The following is a 13246-nucleotide window of genomic DNA, read 5'->3' as shown; positions in this document are numbered from 1 at the left end:
ACTCAGGGATCACTGTTGGGGCTCAAGGGACCATATGTAGTGTAGGGGATTGAAAACAGGTCAGCTGCATGCAAGGCAAATATCTTACCTATTGTAAGACCTATTGTTTATACCTACTGGTCTAATCCTATGATACTTCTTTAAATCTCTTAGCCTGTTTCCTCATTAGTAAATGATGGGAAATTTTAAATAATAATAATTTAAATAATAACTTAAATTTTAAGGGGTTTTATTTCCATTTTGGTTTGGAGGCTACACCTGTTGGTGCTCAGGGTTTATTCTGGACTCTGCTCTTAGGAATTATTATTATTTCTGGTAGACTCAGGGGCCATACAGGGTGCTAGGGATAGAACCCCAGTTGGCTGTATACTAAAGCATCAACCTGGTTTCAACCTGGTTTCATGTGGTCCTTCAAGTACAGTGAGGACTAATTACTGAGTGCAACGCCAGGAGCAACTCCTGGGATACCCACCCACCCCCCAAAATTGGATACTGCTGTTTGATAATAAAATTTTGCAACAAAATGTTGAAATGTTATGTTGCAATGAAAGGTACTCATGCAGGGATCAGAGATATAGTACAAACTATAAGAAAGGCTCATAAATTATATGTAGTTGGCCTAGATTCAATCCTTAGTTAGCACCACATATAGTTCCCTGAACCCTCCCTGAATGCAAAACAAGGTAGGCACTGAGCATCACTGATTGTGGCCCAAAATTCTCTCCCACACAAGAAGTTTTACTATAAGGAAGAGATTAAGATTTGTGTTCTTGTTAGGAGTTTGGGGCAAGTGCCTCTCAAAAAACTGTAAGGTGGATGTAGCCACTAGAGGGCTCTGCAGGGAAGCTCAGTCTTTGCATAAAGAAATGAGGAAGCCCCCACATCACCCTCACCCCAGAGGCCTTGGGCTTTAACTGAGGTACCTTTCCATTCATTATAGCTACTCAAGAGAGCAAGTATTAAGAACTTGACAAATAAATTTCTAAGGATCACTTCTACCAGGGTGCAGGGTTATACAGGTTGCATACATAGGTGGTAGGTACTAAATTCTGGGAAATTTTTGCTCAAGGGTCACACTCAGCCGTTACAATTCCGAGTTATTATTATAGATAAAAGGGACATTATTTTGAAAAAGTATCAACTTTGAGAGAGGAAATCAGATAGGGCTGGAGATTTGGAGTCAGGATTTAATGATAACAAAATTCTCCTTGAATCACCTTAGAGTTTTCATTTTCCAGTGGAAGCTGGAATTGAAGCTGAAAGTTGGGCATATGTGAATGGGATGCCCATAAAGTCCTTGTAGTTATGAGACTGCATAAATCCCATTCATCTTATATACAGGGATAATGGCAGAATTCCATTGCTGATGCAGTAGTGTAGGATAAGTGCCCCCTGGGACTTTAGTAATTCAGGGATTTCCCAGGCCAGTACTAATGATGCAATAGGCATCACTGTTTATTTAACACATTATTGGCCACTAAGTCATGAATGGCCAGTAGCTTCCCATTATATCTACTTGAGAATAATAAGATTGATGCTTGTAGCAAATGTCAGGTTTGCTGCAGCAAGAACCTCAGAGCTGGCCAGAAATGAAGCTTTCTGCTTCCCTGGGAATTTGACCATTTGCAGACTGGGTTACTGGGACAGAATTAAAAACTCCCGGAGATTGATTTCTTGTAGCTACTTTGCTTCTGTGGACTTTGCATCTTCTTCCCAAGATTAAAAAAGAGCTTATCTACCAGGCAGGTCAAAACATAGATTCTTTGAAAGAAGTGAATAAGAGAGAGCATTTGGGAGATTGCCTTTTTGAGGACTTTTTCAGGGACTAGGCACAGAGAAAAGTAAACTCACCATCCCAAGTCCAAAGCCCTTTTGAGACTCAGTGTTTGAAGTCAGTGTTAGAAGTTTCCAAGTCTCCCCCTTCAAGGTGCTTGGCTGGGTCACATGGTGGCTTATTTGCTGCCAAAGTTGGAACCAGCTGCCAGGACCAGACTATTGAGGAGGCTGCGGGGCTGGGCATCCCAGGGCGGGGGGGGGGGTGAGATGGGGGGGCGGGGCAGGTGAGCTGGTGGGGTTGGAGTGGGGTGCGCACTTGTACATGACGTTGGAGTTTGCAGCAACCTCGGAGCGGGAGGCTGTGCGCTCGCGTGCGGAGTAGCTGCGCGGCCAGGGAAGATGTGTACCGAGGGGCGGCCGCTGCAGTGAGCCGGCGCGGGGACCGGAGCACCGCGGGCAGCCGGGGGGAGACAGGCCCGGAGCCGCGGGCCCCTTGAGCTCCTCCTCGGAGCAGGCCACCGGACCGAGAGGCGCGCTCCTGCCGGCCCCAGGATGTAGGTGATTATTAGCCTTGGCGCTCCTGCAGGCTGACGGCTCACCATGAAGAAGCACTCGGCCCGGGTGGCCCCGCTCAGCGCCTGCAACAGTCCAGTCCTTACCCTCACCAAAGTGGAAGGTAAAGGCTGACGGGGGGCAGGAAGGGGAGACTGATGCGGGGTCCTGGCCCCTCTGCGGGGGCTGACTCTTTGACCTCAGACTGCCTCGCCTCGGGGGCTGCCTGATCGTGGGTGCTACTCTGCACCCCCAGAAGCTTTGCCTGCAGTGCAGCACCAGGCTGCCCGTAGGGGTGGCAAGCTGGGCAGCTTGCAGGCTACTCTGAGCAGCCTCGGGGTCTGCGGAGGCTGCTGAAAGATGGGGCTGGCTCCTTCCTATTTGGCCCCAATCAGATCTGGCTCTGGACAGCAGAACCTCAGTTCTTCCAGCCAGAAGCAGACAGAGGAGAGCATTGCCCAGACACAATTCAGTGCCCTCCACTCACTTGAATCTCCGGGGTTCAAAGCAGTCCCCAGCCTGACCAAGAATCCCCCCCCCCATCATTCCATGCTAGTCAAAGGTGTTGTTCAGTGGGTGGCAGCAGTGGGCTGCAGTGGGCTGAGATCCCTCCCTAGCCCACCAAGGAAGTGCCTGCCCAGAGATTCCCAGGGCTGGCAGGTAGAAAGTCACGAAGCTGTCAACATCTTCTTTTCCTCCCTGGGAACAGAAGCAAAGACCAGGGGAAGAGTCTGCAGATGTCTTTTGAGAGCTGTACCATAGACACTGCTGTCATGACTAGAGTAAACAGGAGCCTTTCTAATGTGGGGGTGGGGTGCAAAGAGACCAGCTCAGGCCTTAACTCCTCCTTCCAGGAAGCAGAGGTGGGATGACTAAGTCACACTAGAGCTGGCCAAATTGACCAAGGGAGGACTAGAAAGGGACCTGCAGCCAGCAGGGCAAGGGAGATAGTGCCCTTGCATTTCAGGCTCCCACTTAACCTGCACTGATTCAGCCCAGTATGAGATGAGGGGTATCCTGGAGTATAAGGAAGAACCTAGTTTCTGCCTTGGACCTGGACTTCAGTGTGGAGCCAGGACCACCACAGTGTGCTGCTTCAAAGGATCCTGTGAAAAGAAGAGAGTTAAAGGAGAAGCAGTCAAACAGGCTAGCTAGACAGTTGGGTGCCCCTGCTCTCACTCCAGAATGACCACTAAGAGGCCTTTGAGAATGAGCTAACCACTGTCCTCATCCTACAACTAAAAACTGTGAGGCCAGCATGAAAGGTAGATGAACTTGCCAGAGACCTGCATCTTGGAGGTGCTGAAGCAGGACTAGAATCTAAGAGCTGTCTGATTTCAAACTCATACTCTTCAGAATATCATTGTGTTAGTACAAATTGTGTTAGTACAATTGCAAACCTGCAATTGTTTGCTCATTTCTCAACACTTTATAGGTTAGGCTGTGTGTGTCTGTGTGTCTGTGTCTGTGTGTGTTCCCCTTCCAAATTCTAGGCTAGTCTTGTGAAAGAGTTTACTGGGTATGGTCTCTATGCTAACCTAGTCTATATGCTCAGGAATGCTTGCCTTCTCAGACTCTTTGATCAAATGTATATGCAAACTCGAGAAGCTGGAAGAAGTGTCTTGTCAAGTGGAAGTACATAGTCCACTAGAGTGGACCTTGAGGTCAGAGGTTGGCTCTGTCTCCCACAGCAGTGTATCTCCGGTGGTTATCCCTAGCTAGCATAGACACATCAGTCCAGGACTGCACTTCAGATGGGTGGGATGTGGCTGGTAAAGACTTTCAGACTGGGAGTTGTGACCTCAGATGTGCTCCATTTAACATGCCCTTGACCCAAGCAGGCTGAAAGTTTATCCCTATGGAGTAAAAATAAGGATTCCCTTCTCCTTCTCCAGCTCTATTGAGACAAATGCTAGATGACTCCTGCTCACACTTGCACAGAATTAAACAGAATCAGATAAGTTGGGATTCAAGATGTTTGTTCTTTCCCTGTAGAACTAGACTTGGTCAGTCCATGAAGGAGGTTATTCCTACTTTCAGTTGGGGAAAGCACAGCACAACTCTGATGATTTATACAAGCCCTGCTGAGGAAGACAGGTTGGGGACAATATGTGGCACACAGGAGAGACTTAATGTCTGGCAAGCCTCCAGACAGGCTGTTTGCACCGTCAGCAAACCTTGCTTCTCTGAAAGTGCAGTTACTTGTAGATACTGACCCACACGTGTAGAGTTCCAGGAATACTAGAGAGGCATATCTTACAGAAGACAATTGAGAATCATGTGTTTTTTCAGCAAAGAAACTAGTCTAGAAGCCTTGTCCTTGCTTTGCCTAGGCAAATTTAGAAGTAGCTTTCTCCCTCTTCCTATATTCTTTGCCCTTGGGAGTGTTCAATTTGTCTCAATCTATCTTTTGAAACCATTTTAGCTTATATGCTAGTTTTAGAAATGTTGAATAATTTTGTTTTGCTTTTGAATTCACAGGACAAGGTGGCCCCCACACTGTGGGGGGGGCAGACAGGCTGGAGGAAGGGAACATAGCCAGCAAGAAGTATTTATTAGCTTGTGGTGTATGTCTTCCAACAGGAGGCAACAAGGCATCAGCATGTGGTACATATAAAACCAAAATAGAACATTTAGCGTTTGCTTGAACTCAGACTAAGGACGATGAAAAAGATGACTTTATTTACTCAATAAATACTTCTTCCAGTCCTACTGTATCTTTATCTATTTAACAGGACCCTGGGAATGCTAAAGTAATTAATGCTACCTTCATTCTAAGTAAACTCTTTGTCTATATGTCTCTTTCCTGCTAGAATAGTATCAGAGCTACCACCTTTACCAAAGAACAAGGTTTTGTAGGAACTCTATTGATTCAGTAGTCTGTGGAGGCCTTCCTGGAGAAGAGGTCTTCCTGGAAAGAGGAATTCCTGAGGGAGAAGGGGGAGAAAGGATCTGGCAGAAGGAGAAAGAGGCAGAGCCCCTGAAGCTGACATGAGCACTTGGGCATGAAAAATGATGCTGTTTCACATGGAGAGAATGTGTTTGCACAGCCTTAGCCAGGACACATGAGGAGAGTGCATCTGGGTCAATGGAGAGAACTCAAGGTTTGATTTCCCCCACTAAACTTTGAATATTAATCAGTACCACCCTCTCAAATATTTAGTAAAATAGCTATAGTCACAACTGGAGAATACATGTATGGCAAGTTAACCTCAGTAGAAATAAAGCCCTGAAAAGTAATTCCTTAAATTACAATTGCCATAAATGATACATTGAAATGATTCAGATATTAAGATGAAAATAGAACCTTTGATCCAACATATAATCCTTTATCCTTCAGAATTTTTGTACAATGAGTCTTAAATATATACAAACAACATTAAATATGTTGAAATAAACTTGTTAAAAATTCTATGAACAGGAGCTTGAAATTAATGCTATTTCAACAGAGGATACACTCACTGCAGGATAAACATGGTCACAGCTCAGCTCTTTTGCCCCCAAAACTCCTCTTGCTAAATTGACACTTACTGAATTCTTTCCTGCTACATTTGGAAATAAGGATTCTAAAGACACATCCAAGCCACAATACACTCATCAATTTTCATCTTACTGGGAGCACAATTAAGTCACCTAACAGACAAAATCCTCTTTCTTTCTACCTAGGGCAGCAAAGGAACAAGACAGGCAGAGGCAACTCTACAAAGGTGCAGGGTTAGAAAAAGGGGTCCATGAACCCTGCAGATGATCTAATGGAAGCTGGAGCTTAATAGTTAGATGATCTTTCCTTCACTATGGCTGACCACCCACATGGGAAGAAGAGAAAGATCATCTAAGAAAATAAGACAGTTTTGTGTAGTCAGTGTTCAGTGGATCATGAAATCCATTTCACCAACCTCAAATATTTGTAATGAAGTAATTGGGAGAGAATTTTTTAAAATGGTTCCATGAGTCAGTTGCTCTGAGATTTTTTGTTTGTTTGTTTTTTGGGGGGCCACACCCGGCGGTGCTCAGGGGTTACTCCTGGCTGTCTGCTCAGAAATAGCTCCTGGCAGGCACGGGGGACCATATGGGACACCGGGATTCGAACCAACCACCTTTGGTCCTGGATCAGCTGCTTGCAAGGCAAGCTGTGCTATCTCTCTGGGACCTGCTCTGAGATTTTTAAAGGAGAACGAATACTTACGTGTGTATACATACTCTGCAGCAATGTTTTCTACACATTTTCTGTGACCTTGAAAGTGACCAGAGATGTGGAGCCATGTTGAGAACTGATTGTAGTCACTAGATTGGGTACTCATGGTAATAGTAATAAGATTTGTTTCATTGTTGACCTGAAATGTCCTTAGGCATCATTGTGCAGTGGTCCTAGCATTATCCCACCGACAAACAAGGAAACGGTACTGGGGAATTAGCTTCTAAAGAGTAGTCCTCTATCCTGTTTCCTTGAGACAACAAACTACTAACCCCACACACTGTGACAGGACAGAGCACAAGCAGGGCCGGAATAGAAGTGTAGGCCTGAGTACTGGAAGACAGAACCATTAGTGGTATTACCAACAATGGGAGGGGACATGCCTATGAGACCATTTAGATTAGATATTCTATGTTTGGGTGTTTAATAAAACCTTCAGAGCAGGGATCCTGCTCTGATCCCTGGGATATGGGAGGAAGAATGAGTCTAAATAGGATGTAAAATGATAGCAAATATAGGTAAAAGGGGGGTACAGAAACAATTTAAAGTGAACACTTGTTTACAACTCAGATCACAAGGAATGGGTGATGTTCTGGTGCTTAAGAAAGGCAATTGCAGGATACTTGGTTATACTATTTGGTGAGGAATGCTGCTGTGCTGTTGCTGTTTAATTTATAGATGATGACTTCCCTACTAGCCCAGAAGGAGGAGGCTGATTCCAGAATATGCTTGAGGTTGCTTTAGAAAGCATAATTGATGCAGCCATGGCCATAAAAAGGGTGAGAAAAGTGAAAAGGGTGGTTAGAACAAGGGGAATTGATGATGCCAGAATGGAAAATCTGAGATGCAGGGGATGGAAACCGAGGAACTGTTTTGGTGACTTTGATAAAGAATGAAGTAGAATCATTTGGTAAATGATGGATGAGGATTGAAGGCTTGCAAGTTTGGGACTGGGTTCAGAATAGCTTATTGAGAGAACTGTGAAGAGATAGAATTCTTAAAAGTCTTTTTGGCAAGTGATAAATTTCCACTGGTTAAGACAAGGTGTAATTTGGGATGTGATACAGGAAAGAGTATGGGTTGGAGCTGGATGTTCAGGTTTCATTATCTACTCCCCCACAATATATCAGACAGGTTGCTTCATATCTTGAAGCTGGACTTCTCTTTTCTGAAAAGCATTAGATCTTCCATAGGCTCTTCAGCAGTAGAAATAGTAGGTGAGTCTATTAAGTAGCATTTCATTAACAGAGTTGGTTTACTGATTAAAAAAACACTTTACTAGTGAAAGCTCTGAGGAAATGTGAACTAGGATAGAGAATTAGGGACTGTATGAGTCCGCAGATACTTGTCCTTACAGGGCTGGAATTTAGCAGGCGGATACAAGAATAATTCCATGAGTAGAATTTCCTCCATAAATCTTCAGCAGTGGGGAACTGCTGGGGACTTGACCCAGGACCCCCAGATTGGTTGAGTTGAAAGTGAGGTGCAGAAAGTCCTCCAAGAAAAGCTGTGTAACTTCTAAGGTTAACCTACTGGTGGCCTGTCTTCTGTAAGTTGACTCTTCCTTGCCCTTTGATATAAAATAGAAAAGCCTCACTGCCTAAAATTAGTGAGACCATGTCATTCTCAGACAGAGACTGCATTTAATGCCCCAAGGCCAACCCCATTTTGACTGAGCCAGTTCAGTCCTGCATGACTGATTAGCCACACATATCTGCTAAGAAATGGCAGCATTGTTTAGAAAATAATGCTTGATTTATTTCCAGATAAATTGTATAAGAGCCAAAACTTCACCCTTCTGCCTCTCCCTAGGTGAGGTTTCATCATAAGTCTGGCCCTGCCAACATTCTGTATCGCTGGCCAGGTCCCCCTGTGAGTCCCAGCTCCAGTCCCTGGAAAAGTGGAGGGAATCTTTTGACAAAGAAAAATATGGAAGATCAGTGTTTGTGTGCTTCTAATCAGCACTAACATCTTGCCTGATCTGCAAGTAATGAATGCCTACTGTGTGCATGAATGTACCATGTGCCAGCCATGAAACAGGCGATTCCAGGAGACTGCACAGGCCATGACTAGCAGGGCATTGGATTAAAATTGATCTCTTGCAGCTTAAATATTTTCAGCCTTGGATTGGAACAGTCACTGCTCTCCTTTCAAAGTAGAGATCCACACATTTCCCTCATCTCCAGCACTTTCAGCTTTCATCGACTTATTCGGTGTTCTGGGGTCCTCTGAAACCCTGCATATACAAGTTTGTGGTATCTGGGTGTCAGCATAAATGTATTTAATGAGACAGTATTGTCTAGTGGTGGATTGGATCTAGGCTTATAGAATAAGCCTTAGGGAAATCTAAAGAAAGACTCTCCTCTACCACCATCCCAAATAAAAAGAAGCATTACTTGCCATGATTTTTTCTTTATTGCTTTTGGGAATTACTTTATTAACAAAGGTTTAAGCAACTGGTTGGAAATCATAAAATAAGATACACTCTAAAATTTTAATCTAGTATTACAGTGCAGCTAGTTGTTTCTTTTGATAGCCTCTTCCAAGAAATGTCATCCTAAACTTCTCACTACCTACTGTGAGGGAAATTCGAGACAATACAAGCCTTTTGTACTTCAGTGTAACACTTTTGGGTTAGTTGGTTCAAGGGACTTTAAACAAATCCCACAGGCTAGGTGGCTTCAGCAGGAACAAGAGATGATGGAGTAGCCTTCTACAAGCCAGATATGCTAACACTTTGATCTGTGTCTTCACATGGCCTTTCTCCACAAATGCACAGGTATGAGGCAGAGCTTATTCTCTTGCTTTTTCTAAATCAGGGGTCTCAAACTCGCATCCCGCGGGCCGTTTGCGGCCCTCCGAACAACATTTGTGGCCTTGTCCTAGAGAAATCTTTTCTTGTTTTGTTTTGTTTTAGTTGTTTGGGTCACACCCCCCAATGTTCAAGGCTTACTACTGACTTTGCATTCAAGGATCACCCCGACTTTGCCTCCTGCGGCCCCCAGGTAAATTGAGTTTGAGACCCCTGATTTAGATAGGATCTCACTTTTGTGACCTTCCAACCTTAATTACTTTCTTAGATAATCCAGCTGCAAATAAGTTTAAATACTTTCCAAAGATTAAAACAGGGCCCGCCCACTTATTCTCTGGAAACTTCAAAATAGGAACATTTATGCTCTCTTAGAAGTTTGGACATTAAAAAATGGAAGGGTGAATGTGTTTCCTATTCTTGCTTTTCATTGCAGGATGATTTTCACTATGTAAACAGGCAATGCACCCAGTGTATCATTTTCTACAGAAAAAAAAAAGAAAACACTATTCAGCTCTTGAGATGAGGCTTGCTCAACACCCATGATGATATAGAGTTTCTTTCTGAACAGATATTGTCTCCTAGATATTGCTGCTTGACTAAAGTGCAATGTTTTATAAATTACTAAAAGGAGACAAACATAGAATTCAATTTTGCAGCTGGTAGGTGTGATATATACTTTGTTTAAATTGCCTGACAGGACAGAGTTCAAGGTAGAAGTGACACACAGGTACAATATGTCCCACCATGCCACTGCTCCTGAATTGTATATGAGAATATTTACCCCACAGAAGCCAAAAGATAATCATGTGCAAAGCAAGTGTCTTACTCACTGTACTAACACAGGTTCAATCCTTGGTATTGATCTTCCAGCAGTGATGTATGAGCTAGAAATATATCCTGAGCACCACTAGGTGTAAACCCACCCCCTCCACCCCAAAAGAGTTGTATGTGTAAATAGAATGGATATTCCTTCTCTGAAATGTTTAGTGAAAGCAACTCCTGTATTAGATTGGGGAGAACCTTCCTGTCCCTCAGTACTTCTTAATGAATTAAGTGGTATAAACAGAGCGCTTAGAGGTGACATAGCATTTACCCTTAGCTAACTCCACAATTAGAGCATCTGTCAGGCTGCATAACCATTGGGCCAGAGTGTGTAATCTCCTTTGCATTGCTTCCAGAACTGTTGACTAAAGTATAAAGTTAAAGTTAACCTTATGCTATTTCCTATCCCAGCTTCTATAGCAAAAAAAAAGGTGTTGTGGTATTGCTACTCTTATAGTAATGATTATGTTCCCAGACACTCCTTTTCTACTGATCTTACTATAACTGAAAGAAATAAATGCAAGTCCAAGGAGGGACATCAAACAGAAATAGTTTGACTTGCAATTTAGAAAGGAAGGAAAAGTTTTTTGAATTTAAATATTTGAGGATGTTTTTTAAGAGATCCTGCCCTTCTCATTGCACACAATTTTCTGGTCATTTTCCAAAAACTATTCAATATATATTAAAAGTTCAGAGAGAAGAAATTAAAATAAGATTTAATTACTGTCTTTAAAGTAGAAAATAAATATAGCTGCAAGCTACATATTAAAGTGGAAGTAACATTTGAGTCTTTCCAGACCCTTTACCCAACCTCGGTGAAAGTGATTTTGGTTTGACAACGGTTACAATTTGGGCTTCACAATGGAGCAAGGTAGCAGAGGAGAACCCTAGCGACATCATCTATTCCTGATGCTGAAGTTCAAACCTCTATTTAATTCAATTATTCTGTTTTTCAAGGCCCAGGCCAAGCCTTCTCTCTTTTCATTGTTATCACAGCCCACACTAATCATGCTCTCTGTAGAATGTGTGGTATACTCAGAAGTCTCTTATTTTGTTAATTCATATAAAACAGAAATTAGAAAATGGCTTTAAGTTCCTAAAAAACAGTAAAATATTATATTTATCTACTGGCCACACAAAGTTTTTGGCATAGGAAGAAGAGCCAGCCCTGAAATTTCCTAGCTGATTAACTTCATAAACCTCACAGTAGCTTACAAAGTGACTTCAACTTAAAAACGTTTAAAGTCCATATTTTTATACAATTGGTTAAATGAATGCTTAATTAAATGCAATTTAATATCAGTTCTGTAATGATTGTGTGCTGCATTTCCCCATTCTCATGTTTTTGTTACACGCATGCAATGTATCAACAATGATATCTCTATACACTAATAATAGTATAAATTGTTAAGTTCCATTCCTGGAATCCCATACAGTTCTCCAAACACTGACTGGAGTGATTTATGAGTGCAGAACCAGGAGTAACTCCTGACCACCACCAGATGTGGCCACAAAACAAAACAAAAAAAAAATATAATCCCTGGAGCTGGAGTGATAGCATAGCAAGTAGGGTGTTTGCCTTGCACATGGCTGACTCAGGTTCAATCCCTGGCATCCCATACCCCCTAGCATGATCAAGGATGACCCTTGTACTCAGAGCCAGGAGACACCCCTGAGCACTGTGGGGTGTGGTCCAAAAAACTAACAAACAAAAAATTACAATTCTAAGTCTCTTGGTTAAATGATCAGAGATAACCAACTCAAAACATCTCCTACAGTCTATAACAGTGATAGCTAACCTTTTTGAGCCCGAGTGCCCAAACTGCCACACAAAACCAAAGAATTTCCTCAAAAGTGCCAGAATGTCAATTAAACCTTAATAACAAGATTTTAGTATCTAAAAACTATGCAGCACGTGCCACATATCTTAATTGCAGACCTTCCAACGTGCCAGCTGCAAGGCCTTCTCATGCCACCGCTGGCATGCGTGCCATAGGTTGGCAATCGTGGGTCTATAAACTGTAGAAGCACTTTAACACAATTATTATAAGATATAGAAATTTTAAAAATTAATTGCTATATGTCATTATTAAATTCATGTCATTATTAAATTCTCTAACTTTTTTAACTTTATTGTCATAATTAAAATGTAAATTCATGGGACTGGAGTAATGGAGATATGCTTTTAACAGACTAATTCATATTCAATCCCAGGCATCCCATATGGTTCTCTGAGTCTTTCCAGAAGTGATTCTTGAGTGTAAAGCTAGGAGCAATAGCTGAGCATCACCAGGTATAGCCCCAAAACAAAACAAAGTAAATGTAAATGTAATTTAGGTTCATGCTAATTTAAGATCCTAGACTCAAAAAAAAAAAAAAAAAAGGCCTCACACTTGGTAGGGCTCTACCATTTCAATTGGATCCCTTGTACAGCAAATTTTTTGCCCTCTTCCACAGCACCACTGGATGTGACTCCTATCTCATAAGTCTCAGACTCTATTCTTTTGATTATTTATTGCCTGTTTTGGAGGAGACACTCACTTGTGCTCATGTTTTACTCATGGATCTGTGCTTATAGATCACTCCTGGTGGTGCTCAGGTGATTCTATATGGTGCTAAGGTTGCCCATATAGAAGGCCAACCTTATCCCTAAACTATCTCTGGGGCCCCTTAGAGTTCATCTTAAATGGAAATTAGTACTGTGAAAACATTTTTATCTCCATAAATCTTTTGAGTATGCATCTCTGACAATCCTGATAATTGAGAAATTTCCACAGCTCTCAACAGTTTGCCTAGTCACTCACAGTCTAGTATTGGGATACTTTTTTAATTCGATTGCAGATAAAAAACACTCTTTTTGATCTAGAAATGTGGCCATTCACTAAATATCATCAAAATAGCCCCTGATATTATGCCCTAGTACCAAAATAAGAATGAATCCATCTTCTGGGGTATGTAGGTAGTACAGTGGTTAGGGAAGCAACCTAGCATGTGTTGGACTATATCTGGATCTGGATTTAATTCTTGGCATCTGATGGTCCTCTGAGCATTTCTGAGTACTACTCTGGAGATCTAAGTACCTCTGGGTG

General features: G+C 42.5%; 1 protein-coding gene across 1 annotated transcript in view; it reads left to right on the top strand.

The window, feature by feature from the left end:
• Positions 1–2079: 2079 nt before the first annotated feature.
• Positions 2080–13246, top strand: part of SLC35F3 (solute carrier family 35 member F3) — a 143528-nt gene continuing 132361 nt past the window's right edge. Inside the window, exon 1 of the mRNA XM_049789003.1 lies at positions 2080–2452. Coding sequence (XP_049644960.1) covers positions 2377–2452 — 76 coding nt within the window. The 5' untranslated portion in view covers positions 2080–2376. The remainder of the gene's footprint in view (positions 2453–13246) is intronic.

The sequence above is a fragment of the Suncus etruscus genome, chromosome 15 (assembly GCF_024139225.1).
Source record: "Suncus etruscus isolate mSunEtr1 chromosome 15, mSunEtr1.pri.cur, whole genome shotgun sequence".
Lineage (NCBI taxonomy): Eukaryota > Metazoa > Chordata > Mammalia > Eulipotyphla > Soricidae > Suncus > Suncus etruscus.
This window is presented reverse-complemented; position numbering and strand designations above follow the sequence as displayed.